The sequence below is a fragment of the Castor canadensis genome, chromosome 7 (assembly GCF_047511655.1).
Source record: "Castor canadensis chromosome 7, mCasCan1.hap1v2, whole genome shotgun sequence".
Classification (NCBI taxonomy): domain Eukaryota; kingdom Metazoa; phylum Chordata; class Mammalia; order Rodentia; family Castoridae; genus Castor; species Castor canadensis.
Window position 1 is genome coordinate 26,982,562 of NC_133392.1, and position 20,228 is coordinate 27,002,789.

The 20,228-nt window shown below is 43.0% G+C and overlaps 2 protein-coding genes across 9 annotated transcripts in view; one reads left to right on the forward strand and one right to left on the reverse strand.

Moving 5' to 3' along the window:
• The window catches only part of Sfxn2 (sideroflexin 2), a 73,787-nt gene extending 64,018 nt beyond the window's left edge, over positions 1-9,769 (reverse strand). For 2 of the 7 annotated variants that reach the window (XR_012449635.1, XM_020171259.2), the window contains exons 1-5: positions 9,658-9,769; positions 8,278-8,343; positions 2,826-3,011; positions 2,497-2,667; positions 738-836 (exon numbers count right to left, since the gene is read on the reverse strand). Coding sequence is in view for 1 of the 7 variants with exons in the window: in XM_020171259.2 (XP_020026848.1) it covers positions 738-836; positions 2,497-2,667; positions 2,826-2,986 (431 nt within the window). In the remaining 6 variants the exon portion in view is untranslated. Of the gene's footprint in view, positions 1-737; positions 837-2,496; positions 2,668-2,825; positions 3,012-5,904; positions 6,083-8,277; positions 8,344-8,998; positions 9,092-9,657 lie in introns of all 7 variants that reach the window. The other 5 variants (XR_012449639.1, XR_012449638.1, XR_012449636.1 and 2 more) reach the window with 5 other exon arrangements.
• A 121-nt stretch (positions 9,770-9,890) lies between these two features.
• Positions 9,891-20,228, forward strand: part of Arl3 (ARF like GTPase 3) — a 37,108-nt gene continuing 26,770 nt past the window's right edge. The window contains exons 1-2 of one of the 2 annotated variants that reach the window (XM_020171260.2): positions 9,891-10,078; positions 17,397-17,540. In XM_020171260.2, the coding sequence (XP_020026849.1) occupies positions 10,076-10,078; positions 17,397-17,540 (147 nt within the window). In that variant the 5' untranslated portion in view covers positions 9,891-10,075. The other variant, XM_074078416.1, reaches the window with a different exon arrangement.

A 20,228-nucleotide genomic window follows, 5' to 3' on the forward strand; every position in this document is an offset into this window, starting at 1 on the left:
TCATGGCCCTTTGCCTCCTCATCGCTCTCAATGCCCTGGCTTCCTTGGCCTTCTTTCAGTATTTTAAACACATCAAATTCTTTCCTGCTGCTACTCCCTGTCTGGTTAATTCTTCCTGCAGCTGACTCTTTATCCTTCGGAACTCAGCTGGAATGTCAACTCTACAAAGAGGACCTCCTGACCAGCCTATTTACATGGACACCCCTTTGCTGTTCATTGCCTTGTTACCCACCTTGTTTATGTTCTTTATGGTAGCAATCCCAATTTTTGAGACTTTTTTTTTTTTGGAGACAAGGTCTTTCTATGTAGCCCAGATTTACTAGGCAGTCCAGGCTGGCCTTGAACTTGTAACCCTCCCGCCTGAGCCTTTGAGAGAGCTGGAATTACAGGTGTGCATCACCACACATGACTTGTGCTTGTCTTCTTGAAAGGCTTTAAACTCCACTAAAACAGGAACTACTACAATGCCTTAATTTACCAAGATATCTCCATGTCCTAGAACCCAGACTGATACATAAGACAAATTTGCCAGGTGAATGAATGAACACATTTTGAGTTGGTCTAGGAAGAAGACGCTCTCCTAGTCATCTGAGGAAATACTTCCAAACCCTAGAAAAGAGTGACTTGGCCACCTGCCCAGTCTGGATCCCACCTAGGGAGGAGTGATAGCCCAGAGACACTTTGGAAGGGTTATTCTTGGGGAAGCAAGAGGACAGCCTGGGGTTCAGGCCTCCTACCTGACTGATGTGGGGGAAGCTGCATTCCTGTTGGTATAGTTGACTAAGGCATTGAAGGATTGGTTCACCCACTGCCAGAAGACCACCGCCGGCATAGTCCTACCAGGAAGGGAGGCCAGGAGAGGTAGAGAGGATAGGAGGAACAGCATGGATACACCAGGTACCACATCACCTGCAGTTCCCTAGGCTGTTCCCATTCTGTTTTATGTACCCAGGCTTTTGCACAGATGGGGCCCTCTTCCTGGAATATCCACCATCCTCCTTCCATACACAGCAAAATCCTGCTCTGTTGAGACATCATTTCCTCCTTGGAACCTTCCTGACCTTTCTCTGCCCCTCCTAAGTCAGTCATCCCACACGCCCTGCTCCCACAACCCCAAATTCTTCCCCAAACCTACAACTTACCAAGCAGCACTCCATTTATGTGTTGGCGTTCTCAACAAACCTCCCTGAGGGAAAGTCTTTATATCCCTAGCACCTGGCCCAAGACCTAGCTCAATAACTGAACAGATGAATGCATGGGGTGGGAAAAGGCAGAAGAGGAAAAGCGGGGATCAGGGAAGGAGGAGGAGGAAGGAAGAAGAGTCACACATCCACCAGCCACCAAGAAAGCTTATTTCCTCCCCGAGCCAAGAGAAAGGATCTTTTCTTTTTTAAATTTTGGTGTTACATTAGAAAAATAAATTCATTGTGGAGTATTTTTCTTTCTTTTTTTTTTTTTGTTATTTTTACATTTTTTTTAAATGGGACTGGGGTTTGAACTCAGAGTTTCATGTTTGCAAAGCCACATCTCCAGTCAATCATTTTGTTATTTTTGATGAAATTGTGAGTGGAATTCTTTTTTTTAAATTTTTTTATTATTCATATGTGCATACAATGCTTGGGTCATTTCTCCCCCCTGCCCCCACCCCCTCCCTTTACTACCCACCCCGCCCCCTCCCTCTCCCCCCCACCCCCTCAATACCCGGCAGAGACTATTTTGCCCTTATCTCTAATTTTGTTGTAGAGAGAGTATAAGCAGTAATAGGAAGGAACAAGGGTTTTTGCTAGTTGAGATAAGGATAGCCAAACAGGGAGTTGACTCACATTAATTTCCTGTGCGTGTGTGTTACCTTCTAGGTTAATTCTTTTTGATCTAACCTTTTCTCTAGTTCCTGGTCCCCTTTTCCTATTGGCCTCAGTTGCTTTTAAGGTATCTGCTTTAGTTTCTCTGCATTGAGGACAACAAATGCTAACTAATTTTTTTAGGTGTCTTACCTATCCTCATATTTACCTTGTGTGCTCTTGCTTTTATCTTGTGATCAAAGTTCAATCCCCTTGTTGTGTTTGCCCTTGATCTAATGTCTGCATATGAGGGAGAACATACGATTTTTGGTCTTTTGGGCCAGGCTAACCTCACTCAGAATGATGTCTGGAGTAAGTATTTTTCAAAGAAGAACTTAGGATAGCATATTTGTTGAGTTCTAGAGAGGGCTGCTTCCATTAAGATCCAGGCACCCACAAACTTAGGTGTGCTGACTACATGAACTTGGATGTGTTACTTAGCCTCTCTAGAGCTCCATGTATCAAATAGAAAGATATCAGTACCGCTTATTATACGGCTCTTGAGAGCGTTAAATGAGGCAACACATGCAAAGAACTCAGCGGAGTGCCCAGGCTCTGGTAAGTGACTAGCAGAAGGGACTGTTACTATAGGTTGACTCCCTGCCTGGAAGACCCGGGCAGCTGCGCATCCTGCTGTCTTGTCCCCAAGGCCCACCTGTAGAACTGGAGCATGAAGCCAGTGATAATCATGCCACCAGGGACCTGGAAGGACATCCGTCCAATGACATTCATCTTCTCTCCAGTGTCAGGATGGAAGGCTGAGTCATACAGCTTCTTGGCATACAGTAGCTGCTCCGCTTTGGTGCCTCGGGGCATGAGCCCCATCCTGTCACCCAAGGACAACAGGCAGTTGCCACCCAGCCTTAGCCACGTCACATCTCCCAGTCTCCCCGCTCTCTTTTCTCCCTCCTTCCAAAGTCCTTCAAGAGACTGCTACCTACTCCTTCATGCGAAGGCCTCTCGCTCACTCCCTTGACCACTCACCTGCTCTTCTCCACCATGGCCTTGGCCCAGTCCAGCTCTTGCTCTGATACAAATACAGTGCGGGGATCTGTGACGTTAAAGAAGTGCTTCACCCGCCCAAGGAAAGTGCTCTGGTCCCACTGAGGAGCATCGATGTTAAAGCCAGACAGGTCAGCTTCCATCTTGCTTACTCATAAAACTGTGGACCTGAGAAACAGAGGGAGAATGAGGATTGTCCCCCAACCCAAAGCCTGCCCCAGAGGCCCTGAACACATCCACCATCATAGACAAACTCACCAGCTCCTGATCATTCTCTGATTTGGCCAGGGTGACCCCTGTGAAAGGACACTGGGTGCCAACATGCATTTCCTGGGAGCCTGCTGGTGACTGGCCCTATGCTTGCTCTATAGAAAGGACTGGACAAAGGGATAAGGCAATGCTTGTCCCTGGGGAGCCTGACTAGTGCCCACCCGTGAAATAACATATAAGATTCCTAATGTTTCTGGTAGGGAAGTGGGAAAAGAAGCCATTTTGAAATAGGAACATTCTGATCTTCTTCCACAGGCCTGCCCTCAGGGAAACTCTTCTTTGCCAGAGTCAAACCACCTTGGGGGCGAGGAACTCTAGCCCCCTGGAGCCTTTCTGCCTCACCTCAAGGAATGAGGTGGAGACTAAGAAGCAGCTGTGAAGGCCAAGGGGGCCAGGCCTGAAAGACTGAGAGCAGATGCTTCCCCTCCCCCACCTAACCACTGCTTCTGTAGGGCTCTTGTGTAACAACAAGAGGTTCCAACAGAGAGATTGCAAGTTTCACAGCTTATTCAAGAAGTCTCTATGGGCTCTGGGGAGGCTTAATGGTAGAACAAGGCTCTGCATTCAATGAAGAAGAAGAAAGAAGGAAAGGAAGTGGAGGAGGAGGACAAGAAGGAAGAATGAGGAGGAAGAGGAAGAGAAGAAGTAGAAAAGATGATGCTGGGCACCCTACATGGAATCCTAGCTACTTGGGAGGCTGAGATCAAGCAAATAGTTCATAAGACCCCATCCTCAAAATAACCAGAGCAAAGTGGACTGGAGCTGTAGCTCAGGCAGGAATGCTTTGCAGCATAAAGCTCCGAGTTCAAACCCCAGTACCACCAAAAAAATAAAACCAAAAAACATAAGGCCCTGAGTTCAAACCCTAGTACTGGCAAGAAAGAGAGAGAGAGATAGAACAGTGAGTTTGATTTTTCCATGTGTTGTTTCAAGTGCCATGGACCTGCAATAGACTGCCACCCCCCCGTCTTGGTCCTTTCCAGATGCCTCCCTGTTGGTATAGCTAGGATCTGGAATGTACCCTCAAAGGTCTATGTATTAAAGGCTTGGTCCTCAGCTTGGCACTATTGGAAGATGGTAGAAACCTTTGAGAGGCAGGCATAATGATAGGCCTTAGGTCATTGGGGGTATGGCCTTGAAGGATCTTTCTCTCTCTCTCTTTCTCTCTCTCTCTCTCTCTCTCTCTCTGTCTCTCATTGCTTCCCAACCACCTCCACCAGGCTCTCCCCATCATGATGTATTGCAATCACAGACCCAAAAGCAATAGGGCCAGCTAGCAAAAGACTGAAACTTCTAAAACTGTGAATCAAATAAACCTTTCATCTTTTTAAGTTGATTATCACAAGCATTTTGCTACAATCACACAAAGTTGACTAACACACCTGTGCAGAATGTTGTTTCCTACCTTTTCTACTAAGTAACAGCTGTTCATTCTTTTATTTTTTTTTTTTAGGAATAATTTCAAATTTACTTGTATACCTTCTACTACCAGGACATTTGTCCTTTTTCTTGAAAATATCACTTTGACTAAAACATTCACCTGTGATGTCAGAGGGCGTATTCATTCTCCTTACCACTGTCACCCTGATGCCTACCTAGCACAAGTACAATAGCTCCTGAAGGAAAGGTCCTGATTGACTCAGGTGGGTGTTCAGGCTGGAAAGAAAAGCACAGAAGTCAAGACTACAAGTAAAAACCTGAGTCTGCAGCACTGAGGTCGTTTAAGCTAAAGTCTTCCAGTGAGAATACACAGAAATGGAAAGGAGAGAGAGCTGAGGACAAACTCTGATAGACAGCTACATTTAAGAAGCAAACTAAGAAAGGGAAGGCTCAAAAGATAGGCAAGAACATCAGAGACAGGTGGGAGGAACTGTCAAATGGGGAAAGGAGAGTAGTGGTCAATTTTAGATTTTTTGTTAGAGTGGAAGAGACTTCGGGAGGTTGATATGCAGGGAGACAGTCATTTCTAAGAGGAAAGAAAGGAGAGATCCAATGTGTACCCTTGTCCAGCTAATATAGCAGTCTCTGGGGAAGACACAAGCAAGCAACAAGCATTCACTGCTTAACTCTGACTTCAGCAGCTCTGGTTCCACTTGGCCGCCTACAGGCTGGTTCAAAGACCAAAGGCATTGCCCTCAGTCCCAACTGAGCACAGAGTGGGGAGTGGCAAGAGTTCACTTTTCAGACTCTACAAGAAGCTTAAAGGTGTCTGGCTGCCCAGTTGATTACACTGTGCCTTGACTTACAAAGCCTCAGGTTCACAGTCACTAGAGACAGCCAGACCGAGCAAAATGCTATGCCTTTCCCTTAACACCATGCCCAGGTGTACACACACACACACACACACACACACACACACAGAGGTAAACACACAGGCACACATGCATACATGGCCAACCTTCTCTGACATTTCTCTCCACCCTCAACTCACCATTGCAAAGTCCACTGCCCCTCATAATGGGGTAACCACCTACTAAATTATGGAAGAACTGGGGTTTGAATTCAGGGCTTTGTGCTTGCAAGGCAGGCACTCTACTGCTTGAGCCACACCTCCAGTCCTGGACCTTTGCCTTTTTAACTGAGGTCAGGACAGAAACTGCACAGTCCTTGCTTCATATAAACCATAAAGATCCCCAAACATTACATTATCTTTCCAGAGCATTTCCTTCCACAGGACACAGTTCTCTGACTCCTTCAGGGCACTCAGGTCCTTCTGTTATATACCCCTACAGCATCCTGTCCTTCTTTGCAGCATGCTAGCTTTTGAAATTGTCACTTTCTTGTCACTTACAGTTTCTGTGTAAAGTCTGTCTCCTCTGACAGACTGTAAGGTTCATTTGATCATGGACACAGCTGCATTGCTCCTATGCTCTCTAAAAATATTTACTTCCTCCCTGAAATTCATTCCAATTTATTCTTAGGTTCTCTTGTCATCAAGGATGTCATCTCTTTTGAATCAAACTCAGAACCTGCATTGGTTACAGAAGATCAGGCTTTCATGAAATTGCAAACTGTCATCCCCACCTATACAACCCATCTATATCATGGTCTGTAAATCTTCTCCATAGTCATTCTTCCTCCTCCCATACAATGCATACCTATTCTTCCCTAGAAAGGTCACCATCATGTCCATGGTGGCCCTACTTCTGAAGGCTTATGATTCCACTACTAGGAATAAGGTGAGAGGTGGAAATCAAACAGGTGACTGACCAACTGATGCCTCCCTTCTAGGATTAGAGGATGTCAAAGTTCAAAGACATTAGGGACCCAAGATCTCAGTTTACTAAAGCCTAGAAGGTTCACACTGGCTGAATAGCACAGTGAGCATTTATGGCACACATGGCCCTGTACAAAGCACTTGTGGCAGATATAAAGGTGAACAATAAACAGATGCAGTCCTCAAAGATCCAACAATAGCAGGACCTCATTCTCCCAAAGCCACAAGGCTCTAAGTGACTCTAGATACATCCTCTACCCACAATGACCTATTTGTTTTCTCTTTTAAAAAAGAAAAAGAAAAAGAACAGGCCTGTATCCAAGCACTTAGAAGGCAGAATCCTGCCAGGTTTGAGACCAGCCTGGACAAGACACTGTGAAAAAAATGAATGCTGAGGGCGGGAAGTGTGGCTGAAGCAACAGAACATCTGCCTAGCAAGTGCAAAGCCCTGAATTCAAACCTCAGTACTAGGGTACGGGGGAGGGGGGAAAAGAAAGAGCAAGAGAAAGAAGGAAAAGGCTGGCACTGGTGGCTCACACCTGTAACCCTAGCTAATTGGGAGACTAAATCAAGAGGATTACTGTTAGAGGCCAGCCCAGGCAAATAGTTCATGAGACCCCCCCCATCTCCAAAATAATCAGAGCAAAATGGACAGGTGGTGTAACTCAAATGGTAGAGCACCTGCTTTGCAAGTGCAAAGCCCTGAGTTCAAACCCTAACAAAAAAACCCATAGGCTGCAGTGGCTTATATCTGTAATCCCAACTATTTGGGAGGTGGAGACAGGGGGGATCTCTATTCAAGGACAGCACTGACAAAAAGTTAGCAAGATACCATTTCAAACAATAAACTGGGTATGGTGGCATGCATCTGCTATTCCAGCTATGCAGTGAAGTGTCAATAGCAGAATCATGGTCCAGGCTTCCAGGGTGCAAATGTGAAACCCTCCCTCAAAAATAACTAAATCAGGGCTGGAGATGTGGCTTAATCTATAGAGTACCTGCCTAGCAAGTACAAAGTCCTGAGTGCAAACCCCAGTACTGCCAAGGGCAAAAAATTAGCAGGTTATCTCAACAAATAGCTGGGTATCCCAGCTATCCAGGCAGCCTTGTTGGAAGATCATGGTTTGAGGCAAGCCTCAGGCAAAAACTGGAGACACTTCATGGTGGGGAATAACAAGCAAAAAAGGCTGGGAGTGTGGCTCAAGTGGTATGCCTAGCAAATGGGAGGCTTTGAGTTCAAACCCCAGTACCACCCAAATTTTTTTAAAAAGAGGGAGTGAGCTGGGCACTGGTGGCTCATGCCTGTAATCCTAGCAACTCAGGAGGCAGAGATCAGGAGGATCGGTTCAAAGCCAGCCCCCGGCAAATAGTTCACGAGACCCTATCTTGAAAAAACCCATTACAACAATAGGGCCTGTAGAGTGGCTCAAGGTGAAAGCCTTGAGTTCAAGCGCTGAGTTCAAGCCCCAGTACCACAAAAAAAAACAAAAGGTGGGGGGGAGTGAATGAGAAAGGAGAGAGCTCTGGATATAGCTCAAGTGATACAACACTTATCTAACAAGCTTGAGGCCCTGGGTTCAATCCCCAGTACTGCAAAAAGAAAAAAAAAATTTTAATTAAAAAAAAAAAAGAAAGAAAAAGGAGAGGAAAAAAGAGTACACTTCCCCCAAAGTAACATTTATCCTTTCTAGAGAAAGCTGAGAATAGTCTCAAACAGTATCAGTGCTCAGAGAACAGGGGCATAGCTCAGTGGTAGAATGCTCGCCTAGCATAAGCCTAGACTCTGACTCAATCCTCAGCACTAGCAAAGGGAAAAAAAAAAGCTAAGGGTACAGGCTTCCAAACCTCTCCTGAAGTATCTTCTTATAAGGAGAGAAAGTACTCAGATTTCCCTGTTTGTAGCCCCAGGTAAGGGAGAAAAATCAGATCATCATCATTGGTACTCACATCAGAAGGAAATCAAGGCAGCTTAAGATTCGAGAAGAACTAAGGGCAGATTCACATCAAGGTTGCCTACAGCAAGTTGGGGAATGAGAGAAATAATTAAACCAGCAGCCCAGGTCCATGCTTATGGATACTCCTCTGACTCCAAGGCAACTGTGAAAGAGACAACTAGAAAGAGAAACCCGCTTTGTCATTTCCACAAAAGAGCCAACAATCTGGAGAAAGGCAGATTACAGGGGTGCTCACTCTAAACACTCACTTTGCACCCCTTTAGTCAAGGTTCTGAACTGAGTTTTCTCTCCAAGGATCCAATGCAGGTATGTGAATAACAGGATTTTTTTTTTAATAATTTAGTTGAATGCATAAATGGCTAAAGACCATTCAGGGAAAATCAGCCTGCTGGTAGTGGAAGGAGGTGAATCCCAAAAATCTAGATGAAACTATTAATAATATCAAGCACTTCCTTTGTGGCAAGCAATGCTCTATGCACTTATAGGGCCTAGTAAGGTAGGTAACAGGCACACATGATCGGCAAACTTCCAGGTGTATCATCTGTACCCAGACTTTATTCAGCTTAAAAAAGTCTTGTTTTACATCACAAATATAAACCACTCTCCAGCTGGAGACGGAGGTCAGTGGTAGAGCACTTGCCTACCATGCCCAAAGCCCCGGGTTCTAGCACCTGCACTGTGCAGGGAAACACAACCCACTCTGTTTCTCCTACCTGGACAACAATGTTTATGAGCAATACCATAAACAGTGTTTACATGTCGGTTCAAGTCCCAGTGCTACTGTCTGCAAAAACCAATTTCCAGGGCTGTGAGAATGAAATGAAATCTTGTATGAAAAGCATTTCACTAGGAAGGATGTCCTTTCTAGGAAAGCAGATTGTATCTGCTGTGTCTAGAACCTGGCCTGGCACATTTGCAAAGGCTAACTCTTCCTACAGTCCTCTACAGGTGAAAGGGGGTGCGAAGTAGCACCTCCGGGTCAGATGTAGCTTAGCAAAATCCAGCTGATCCCCAAACGCCTTTCACTCTTGCTGTCATCTTACCTCAGGGCTCAGGGCTTAGCCCACTCCTACAACCTCCCCACAAACAGGACCTCGCCCCCACCATCCAGGATTCAATTAGGGCTGTAGAGATGGGTGCGTAGACCATAATACCCCCGCCCCAAAACCTGGCACTAAAAGGGAACAGGGATCTGTGGGGACGGATCCCTGGGCAGCTCTAGTCCACGTGGCTTTTTGCAAGTGGCAGGGCAGTCCAGGCTGCGCTGCGCTGCAACCCCGCCTGGACAGAGTCAGGACAGATTCAAGCTCCCTCCGGGGATATGGAGATTGGAGGTAGATGTGCCAATTGACCACCTCTCGAGGTCCCTTACCTGGTCCCAGGAGGCATGCACAGAGACAACTCCCACCAAATGCAGTCCGCCTTGGAAACCTGGACTAGATGGGAACGCCCCCTTGCCCGCCCCCACGACTCTCTTTCCTGACCAATCACAGGCAGGGAGGCTCCCGCCAGCCACGTGGGCGAGTTTTCAGCATTCCCTGGGTCTCTTGCAAGCGAGCCCCGCCTCCCGCCGCTCCAGGAGCCCGCCTGCGCAGTAGGAGGACACCTTGGCGCGCTTGCGCACTTTAGCGAAAGCGGCGCTGGACCCCGCCCCATACCGCTGCTTTGCTCCTCTGCTGTGCGTGCGAGGGACGTCGGGGGCGGCGCCGGAGCAGTTGCCCCTGGTAACGGGGAGTCAGGAGGAGGAGGCGGAGGAGGCGGAGGAGGAGGAGGAGGGACTCGGCGGGAGGATGGTGAGTGTGGGGGGCCCCGGCCCCTCTGGAGTCGGCCAGTCACCCCCCCCATCCTGTCCCCAGGCCCAGGGCGGGGCACTGCGCTTAAAGCCGAGGAGGGAATGGGATGGCGTTCAGCTTGGTTCAGATTGGCTTTGGGGTCCGCAGGGAGCCCCGAAGGTGGGCCCTGGTGGGAGGCCTGGGCCTGGCGAGGAAGGCGGGGCTTGCGATGGATCCGAGGCTCCGGAAGGGACCAGCAGATGCTTGGTGACCGGGTACGGAGTTTGGGCTCCGTCATTACTCTGGGTGCAGGGATGAGCTTGGATTCGAGGAGCTACGGGGAGCAGTCTCAGCACGCAGGCAGGTTTTCATGGGGAAATCGACCTCCCTGCTCCCCAGGACAGGGGAGGGGGGTCTGCCTGAGGCCAGGCAGAAGTGGGGAGATGGGCCGGCACTGTGGCCTTGGAGATCACCCTGGCGGTACCAGGGGAGATGGTAACCTCGCTCTCCTCTTCCTCGCAAAGTGCGGGTGCCTAGGTGAGGTGGGTAGGGAATAAGTCCCAGGACACAAAAAGGTGCTGCTTGGAAAGGATGCCTGGTGGATTTTACCCCCTCTCAGTGTCTGCGTGGTGGCTGCACTTCCTCAGCCCGCAGTTACTTATTTGCTAAGAGTTCTGCAAGGTCTGGTTGTTGTTGATGACCAGTTTTTATTCCCTACTTAATGCATGTCAATAGGTGCAAATTAACCGCCTGGTATTTGCCCCTAGCATTTCCATCGAAACCTGTTGCAAACCCCTTTTTCATGTGGTCACAATAGGACCAAAGGTCTTAATCCCAGGTAGGGTACCCATATTAAAAAGAATGGAACCTAAAACTTAAGAGAGTGAGCATCAATTTGGGAAAGTCCGTTTCTCTGTCAGCCGTTAATTTAAGCTTTCCCAGTTAATAGTGACAATGTGTGACAGATTTGACCATAGACACTTAGTTTCTTGTTGATTTTTGTGTGGTAGATGGAGGAAGCAAAAATTAAATTGAGGGAAATCGAGATAGCCAAAGAAATATTGATTTTAAAGTATTTAGAGCAGTTTGGTTGGCTGTCTGCAAACAGTTACAGTTACTTCTCCAACTTACCACCTAGTCTCTTTTTGACGTTTAAAAATGTCGAATCATTTCTTGTGACTTGTAAGAAAAAGCTAGATGTCTAAGAGGAAAAAATACATAATATGCCTTTGGTCAGATTATCCAGTGAGTAAATTTTAACTAAAAAATTTCAATTGGTTATACACTGCCATATTGTTAAAGTAGAATTATTTGCTCTGAGGTTGGCAATCACATTTCACATTTGCTACATGTGCAGTTTTTTAACCTCAGGCTATACAGATTTTTACAAGTGTTTTCTTTTTTATTAATCATTTATACATTAACTGTCCATGTAAAGGCTAAGTTTATCTCAGCAAATGAGTACAAATGTAAGTATTTACTCAGAAAATAACTAGAATTGAAATGAAAAAGACATGTCAAATTAACAGAGAATGAGATTTGCCATCATAGATGAGAAATACCAGAGTTGGCTAACTTTTCTCAGTTTGTTGATCAATTAAGTGGACTGTGTAATTTTACGATTGTTTAACTTATAATTATAGGCCACAGTAAATTAACCACTGCTCATGTTTCTAGGTGCAAATTGGCACTGTATAGAATAAATTGACACTATGTACAATACTGTTATATATGACTATTATTTGATGATCAAAACAGATTTTGTTTTTCTTAAAATGAACAATAAGAAATTAGGACAAATTATTCCAGATTCTTTATCTGATTTCCCACATACATTTTTTTTTCTATCTCCAAAAGTATGTACTATTCTTAGAACTGGAAGTGGAACACTGAATTTAAACAGTCAGTGAAGTGATTGTGTCACATCTGATACCCCATCAGCCCCCATGGTTAGCTGTACAACTGAAAAGTGAGCTCCAGGTTTGTGTGTGTGTGTGTGTGTGTGTGTGTGTGTGTATTTTAAACTATAGCTAAGACTGATACTTTTTTTCCCCCAAAATTTGAGTTACTGCAACAAAAACAACAAAAATCTATGTGTTTCCCTGAACATTTAGGATCAGCTATTTGACTCCTACCTTAGGACACCAAGTCCCTGATGAAATACAAAGATGGCAGTAATTTTGGCACATAACTAATCACTGTAATATATAATTCAATTTGGTAATAATTTATGGAGTACTTGCTACATAGAGAGTTTATAGTAATTATTAAGCATGTTTAACATTTGAGAATTGTTCCCAAAAGTGTATATGGTTTTTGTTCAGAAAATAGTCTGTGAAAAATTCAATTAAGAAGAAAGAACTTGTATGCACATATGAATAATAAAAGAAAAATGAAAAAAAAAAAAGAAGAAAGAAAACACAGCCAGGACTTGTGGCACATACCTATATTACCAGGACTCAGGAGGCAGAGGCAAGTTCCAGGCCACCCTGGGCTACGTAATGAGATCCTCTCTCAAAAAAACAAAACAAAACTACTTTTTTTTTTTGAAGGAAGAAACATGGGACTGGAAGGATAGCTCAGTGGTTGAGGGTGTACTCAGCTGGGTTTACTCTCCAGCACCACACAGTTTTTTTCTTTTCTCCTTTTATCATTTTTACATTTACTTACATGTGTATATATTGTTTATGCCACCTTCCCTCTCCCTCTCCTCCCCTCCAAAAAAAATTTTTGAGTTAAAAAAAAAAAGAGTGTGGTAGCTCACATCTGTAATCCCAGCTACTCAGGAGGTGGACAGGAAGATGGAGGTTCAAGATCATTCAGGGAAAATGTTAGGGAGACCTTATCAACAAATAAGCCGAGTGTGGTGGCTGTTACCAGGGATGCCAGCTACAAGCCATGCAGACAGGAGGATCATGGTAATGTTGACCTGGACAAAAATGAGAAACCCTAGCTGAAAAATAACTAAAGCAAAAAGAGGGCTAGAGGTATGTCTCAAGTGGTAGCTACCTGTCTAGCAAGCACCAGGCCCTGAGTTCAAAAAGAAAGAAAGAAAAAAACCACACAACTAGTTTTGAGTAGCTACTATATATCATTTAACCCTCATAGTGGTTTTGTACTTTTTCATTTTCTGCCTGAAAGTTCCCAGGGTTTCTCAGACAGGGAAGCTGAATACAGTCTGAACTCTATAGGCAATGTTCATCAGACCTCTCCTCAAGTGGAAAGCCACTCTTCTGCAGAGATGCTACATTTTGTTCCTTAGGAAACATTCGTATTTATGTTGTAGAAAGTAATGAGACAGACAAAGCTATAGTTCGGTTTTAAGAGGAAAAAGAATTAAAAGTCAGTTCCATTGAAACTGTTTTGGCTTAGTAGTGTTGTTTTCAGGTACTGGGGTTTAAACTCAGAGCCTTACGCTTACTAGGCAGGCATTCTACCACTTGAACCAGCCCTCTTTTGTGTTGGGTATTTTTGAGATAGGATCTCACTAACTATTTGCCCATCCTGGCTTCGAACTGAGATCTTCCTGATCTCTGCCTCCTAAGTAGCTAGGGTTACAGGCATGAGCCACCAGCATCTGGCTTTGGCTTAGTAGTTTTAACACTTAAATTTAGCAACTCCTCATGGCCATAAATATTTTTCATATTCCAACCCTTTCCTCTGGCCCTCTACCATTCTGGTTCTTTGAATGACCTAGTACTAGGTCAGCGTGTCATGCCTCTGCCAGCCATGAAGTTTAAACTTGATTTTGAGGCAGATAAAATGTCTGAAAGTTCTATGAATAGTAGTACGTCTATTCATGATTTGCTTATAGAAAAGTTTGTTTAAATGCTTTATGACTGAGTCAGAGCACTTGTGTCCACCAGGGTGCAAATAGCTTGCACACACACAGGTTGAGAATACATACATACAATTATCTATCTGAAACTCTTGTTTCTTAATACAAGAGCTTCAGATAATTCTTTAATGTCATAGGAGTATAAATCCTGCATTGAGATCACGTCTATTGTGCTCAAGGCACATTATAGGTGTTTATAATAATGGAATGAATGGGTATTCGGGTCAAAAAGACACTTTAAAAATTAATTTCATTGTATTTATGCTGTAAAACTCAGTGCAATCACAAATTTAATTTCTAATGGCTGTCTCCTTTCCTATGACATTTAAAATAAAGTGTGGCACATACAGATAGAAGTATAGAATAGACTCATTCTGCTCTTTCATCTAGCCTCTTAAATCAGCTTACTTTGTATCTTTTGGGCAGAACCCTGATACCTATAAATATCCTCTTCCCTGTTTAGAAAACCAGGATAATCCTGTGATCCTCTGTCCTCAGAGGCTGGGTTAATGTGATGCTGTATTGCCTTTGCACTTTTCTTCCTGAGGTCATGTTTTAGATGTCATTTATTATTTTACTGGAAAAAATTAGCTTCCCATTTCTGTGTAATTTCATGTAAAGGTGATACATTTGATGTTACTGTTGCCTAATAAGGCAGATTACTCATGAGAAGTGTAGAAATACTGTATTTTATGCTATTGGAGTCATAAAATGTATCTTTACTTAGAATGATTTCTTTCTGATCTGTGCTTTGCTTCACTCCTTTTCTTTTAAGATGAATAGAAATTATGCCGGGCACCGGTGGCTCATGTCTGTAATCCTAGCTACTCAGGAGGCAGAGATCAGGAGGATCACAGTTCGAAGCCAGCCCAGGGAAGTAGTTCGCGAAACCCTATCTCAAAAACCCTTCACAAAAATAGGGCTGGTGGAGTGGCTTTGAGTTCAAGGTGAAGGCCCTGAGTTCAAGCCCCAGTACTGCAAGAAAAAAAAATAGAAATTATGGTTTGCCCTTGACTATTCAACTTCAGATATTATGAATGAGTAAAAAGTCTCAGCCTGCAGACAACAGCTTTTGAGTTTGTCAGTTTGTTTTTTGACAGTACTGGGGTTTGAACTCAGGGCCTCACATTTGCTAGGCAGGCACTCTACCACTTGATCCACCTTCCAGCCCTCTTTTGTGTTGGGTATTTTCAAGATAGGGTCTCTCAAACTATTTGTCCAGGCTGGCCTCTAACCTCAAGCCTCCTGATCTCTGCCTCCCAAGTAGCTAGGATTATAGACATAAGCCACCGATGCCTGTCCCAGACAACAATTTTTTTTTTTTTTAAGAGAAGAAACACATGCTGAGCATGGTGGTTCATACCTGTAAATCTAGCTACTCGGGAGGTGGAGATTGAGAGGGTCATCGTTCTATACCAGCTAAGCAAAAAGTTAGCAAGACCCCGTCTCAATCAATAAGCTGGGGGACATAGATAGGAAGATTAAGGTCTAGAATGGCCCAGGCAAAGACCCTACCTAAAAATAACTAACACAAAAAAGGGCTGAGAGCTTGGCTCAAGTGCTGCAGTGCAAACATAGCAACATAGGCCCTGAGCTCAAACCCCAGCTCTCCCCAAAAAACAAAGAAGAAACACATGCTGGAAAATCCAAACCATTCATTTTAAACTTTGAAAATATTTTATAGGCAACAGCATCTTCCATCAGAATTTCTACAGTAGTAAATAATGCCCAAGAATTTCACGTCTGTCATTTAATGTACTTATTTGATAAATTCCACTTGTTTTAGAATTTATTATAAGAGATAATGAGACCTTTCCCCATCCAATCAGGAACTAAGGATAACTAGTACAATGTGTTTTCCCTGTTCTTTAGCCTTTTGTATCACCAATTCCCTAAGGATCTCCAAATCGTGATTTTAACTGTTCGAAAAGGCGGTATTCTAAATGAGTGATTGCAATATAGCTAATAGTAACCCAGGAGACTTCTTATAAATATAGTTTAAAGAGGGAATGCTGTCAAAGGATTCAAGACCAGACAAGGAAAAAAACAAAAGCAAAAAAAAGTTCTGCCTTTAAAAAAAAATCTTGGGCTAGTGGAGTGGCTCAAGTGGTAGAGTGCCTGCCTGCCAAGCATGAGGCCCTTAGTTCAAACCCCATGCTGCCCAAAAACAAAACAAAACAAACTTTGTGCTTTTTAAATTTTGTGTTTGTTTGTTTTAAATCGATTTAGTCTCTCTCTCCTAAGTCTCTTGGCATAAAATTTCTTTCTGTCTTTGGCTAAATCTTCTATTTATTGCTGGAAAAAGATTGAGGCATATAAAGAGGTGTATATGGTCCTTAGCAAGTGAGTTCGAATACGGTACTAGAATGGTAAACAGTCTCTAAGGCAGAAAGAAGTTTTTAGTAATTATACATGTTTGTGTATCATTGTCCAAAGACCTAATTGTTGAGAATTATTTCACAGAAGCATCATTTGATCTTAGTGAGCAAACTGGTTTGAATTATTGCTTGGAACAAAAACAAGCATTTTATGTGAGTCTCAAGCTCAGCTAGAAGGAATTTCTAGTCTGCCTGGGAGATTAAGTTAGGTGCCCTTTAAACTCTGGAGTCCTTCGATTCTTGTAGTCATGCCTCATTAGACCAAGATTGTCAGCTATAAGACAACAAATATTGATCATATTAAATTTTCCTTATGTTCTTAAGTAAAGAGCAACATGGCTTAGGACTAGAGGTATAGCTAAGTGGTAGAGCATTTGCCTCACGTGTTTGAAGCCCTGGGTTCGATCCTCCAGCACTACAATAAATAAATAAATACATAAATAAAAAAGGAACCTTGATTAAATTTTGATCATGATGCCTTTTATAATTCCCTATCTTTTCTGTTCTATCAAATTTTTCATCCAAAAAACACATCTGTATTATGCACCTATTCTATGAAGATATTATGAAAATTGGAGGATGGTAAAGTCTTAAATGTGAACTGAAATAAAGTTTTAAACAGAGAGCATGGCTACCATTTTATACTTCCTTTTTGTATAGCACCTTAAATTTTGCATTAACCTGGATGAATAATTGTATATAATTTGACAGCTGTTGTCTAGTGTCTATCTAACATCCTTCCCCATAAGAAACTTCACTCCAGTAAAGGAGAAAAGTAGTTACCTAGCCTTACGTGATGAGTGTTCTAATCTGTGCGCATGTGAAGAGCTTTAGGAGCCCAGGTGGGACAGTAGTTTTACACTTCCAGAAGATTTGGGAGGACTGCTAAGCTGAATTAACAGAAGGAACAAGAATAAGCTATGCTATTTATTAAGTTGCTGAATTTACTATAGTACTTATCAAACTCAGAAGTAGGAAGCAAGTGGAACAAATAGCCCTAGAGTGGAAAGGAATAAGCTTTCCTTAACCAGGGACTTTTTTCTAGGAGGAGAAGTCACTCTGATGTCCAGTAATGTCAAAGTCAGTGCCCCCAAGTAATCTGTCTCCCTCATGGTTGTTGAAGGGCTTACTCTCCATTTTGCGCAAGTTGAAAAGTGCACCGGACCAGGAGGTGCGGCTCCTTCTCCTGGGCTTGGATAATGCTGGCAAGACGACCCTGCTGAAGCAGCTTGCATCTGAAGACGTCAGCCACATCACACCCACACAGGTGAGCACTCCCTTGGCCCCAGCTGCTGTGTCACACATGGAGGACGGTGACAGCAATGGGGAAGATAAGATGGACATGGTTTTGTCCATGTCCAAGTTTTGTTTCTGAGAAAAGTATATGGTCTAAAGATTTCAAATATGTATGTATCTATAGCAAGAGATTTGATGCACATAAAGTATTTAGAGTATTCAAATTCACAGAGAGTAGAATGGTCGTTACTGGAGCTTGGAAGTGGGGAGTAAGGAGCTTTGTTTAATGGGTATAGTCGGTTTTGTAAGATGAAAACAGTTCACACACACTGTAAATGTACTTAATACTACTCAACTTTGGACCTTAAAATGGCTAACATGGTACATTTTATGTCATATATGTTCCATCACAATTTAAAATATATATACACACACAGATACTCATATACATATGTATACATATGTACATGTGTGTATCAAGACAGCCACGTCCCTCGGATCTAAGTGATTATATAGCTCTTTCTTTCTTTCTTTCTTTTTTTTATTGCGAAGCTGGGATTGAACCCAGAGCCTCGCCTCATTCATGCTAGGTGAGCACTCTACCACTGCACTATATCCCAAGCCCTACATATTCTTTAAAAAAAAAGAAAGAGAAAGAGAGAGAGAGAGAGAGAGAGAGAGAGAGGAAGGAAGGAAAAAGGAAAGGGAAGGGAAAGAAAGAAGGAAAAATGAAAGAAAGGAAAGAAAGAAGGAAGGAAAAAGGAAAAGAAAAGGAAGGAAAAGGAGGGAAGGAAGGAAAAAGGAAAGGAAGAAAGGAGGAAAAAAGGAAAGGAAGCAAGGAAGGAAGGGAAAAAAAGAAAGAAGCTTTATCAGGGTCAGGGGTGTAACTCACAGATAGCAAGCACTTGCCCAGCCTGTACAAGGCCCTGGATTCCATCCCTAGCACCACAAAACAAAAAAACTTTATCTTCTCTGATTATGAAATTAGTGCTGGAGGCATGGCTCAAGTGGTAGACCACCTACTTAGTAAGTACAAAGCCCTGAGTTCAAACCCCAGTACCACCAAAAAAAAGAAAAAAGAAATTAATACTTGTAGAAAATACAAAGAAAGTATAAAATTTTTTTTAAAAAAACTAAAGAACACGCTAGTAAAACCACTGTTTATATTTTAGTGTATATTTTTCAGGCAATAAATACAAATATTTATTATAGGGGTTTTTTTTGTTTTGTTTTGTTTTTATGGTACCGAAGTTTGAACTCAAGACCTTGTGCTTGTTAGGCAGGCAGTCTGCCCTTGAGCCAGTTCATTTTTAAATAAACAATAGAGCCGGGTGCTTGTGGCTTGCACTTGTAATCCTAGATACTCAAGTGGCAGAGATCCAGAGGATCAGTTTGCGGCAAATAGTTCATGAGACCCCATCTCAAAAATACCCAACAGGCACACAAAAAAAGGGCTGGTGGGGTGACTCAAGTGGTAGAAGCATGAGGCCCTGAGTTTAAACCCCAGTGCTACCAAAAAACAAACAAACAAACAGAAAAACAATTAGCAAGGCATGGTAGCTTGCAACTGTAATCCTAGGTACTGGGGAGGCAGAGATCAGGATGATATTGGTTTGAGGGCAGCCCAGCCCTGGGTAACAGTCCACATGACCCCCAGCTCAACAATAAAAGCTGGGTGTAGTGATGTGCCTTTCATCCCAGCTACTAGGGAAACTTAAATAGAAGAATTGTAGTCCAGGCTGGCCTGGGCATAAAATGAAACCCTATCTCAAAACAAACAACAACAACAAAAAAGGGCTGGATCATGGCTCAGATATATGGCCCTGAATTCACCTTCCAGTACTGCCATAAATAAATATATACATAACAATTACCTCCTGCTTTCCTCAGGCCAAGGGAGCAAAATGCAAAAGACAAGGCAGTGGTGCTGGTCATGGAGGTGTAAAGACATCCTGGTTGGAGAACTCTAACAGACTTCTTTAGGTACCTGTAGGAAATGCTGAGAAAACTTGACTTTGGACCAAGCCAACAGAGACAGCTTGTTGGTCTTAGTCACTTTAAAATGTTTGAGCATTAGATGCTTTAGCAAAACCTGAGTTATTTAGCATTTTCTGTCATTGAACTGTGAGGTTTGAATGGCTGTGCTGGTGTGTGTTCTTCACGGCCTATAAGTCTTAGTGATTCACAACTCCTTGCAGAAAAGTCATTTCAAATGAGTAATTTTACAGCTTCTGAACAAATTTAATGTATAGCCCAAGGAGGAACAAATTACAGCAGTCTAGGCTAGAAGGGCTGAAAACACATATTAGTATGTCAGGATTTCTGCCAGAAAAAGAAGGGCTAGCCTTTTTTTTTTTTTTTTTTTAAAGTATTAGCAATAGACTGTATTTCTCAAGAGCACTAAAATGAAGGCTTCCACACTGCAAACAGAAATTAACTCAAAGTTATGAATCCAAAGTTCTAATACTAGCCTCCAGGCTTGCTTTTATGTGTTATAGATGACTATTATTACATTGTGTAAAGGTTTTGTATTCTTTAAAAAGAAACTTTATGGTATTTTTATTTAGTATTAGAAAACATAGACTGATGGAGTGGCTCAAATGTGAGGCCTTGAGTTCAAACTCCAGTGTTGCCAAAAAAGAAAAAAGAAGAAAACATAAAATGCTTATTGTAGTAAATTTAGAAAGTATAAATAAATAAAGTTGTGAAACTATAAATC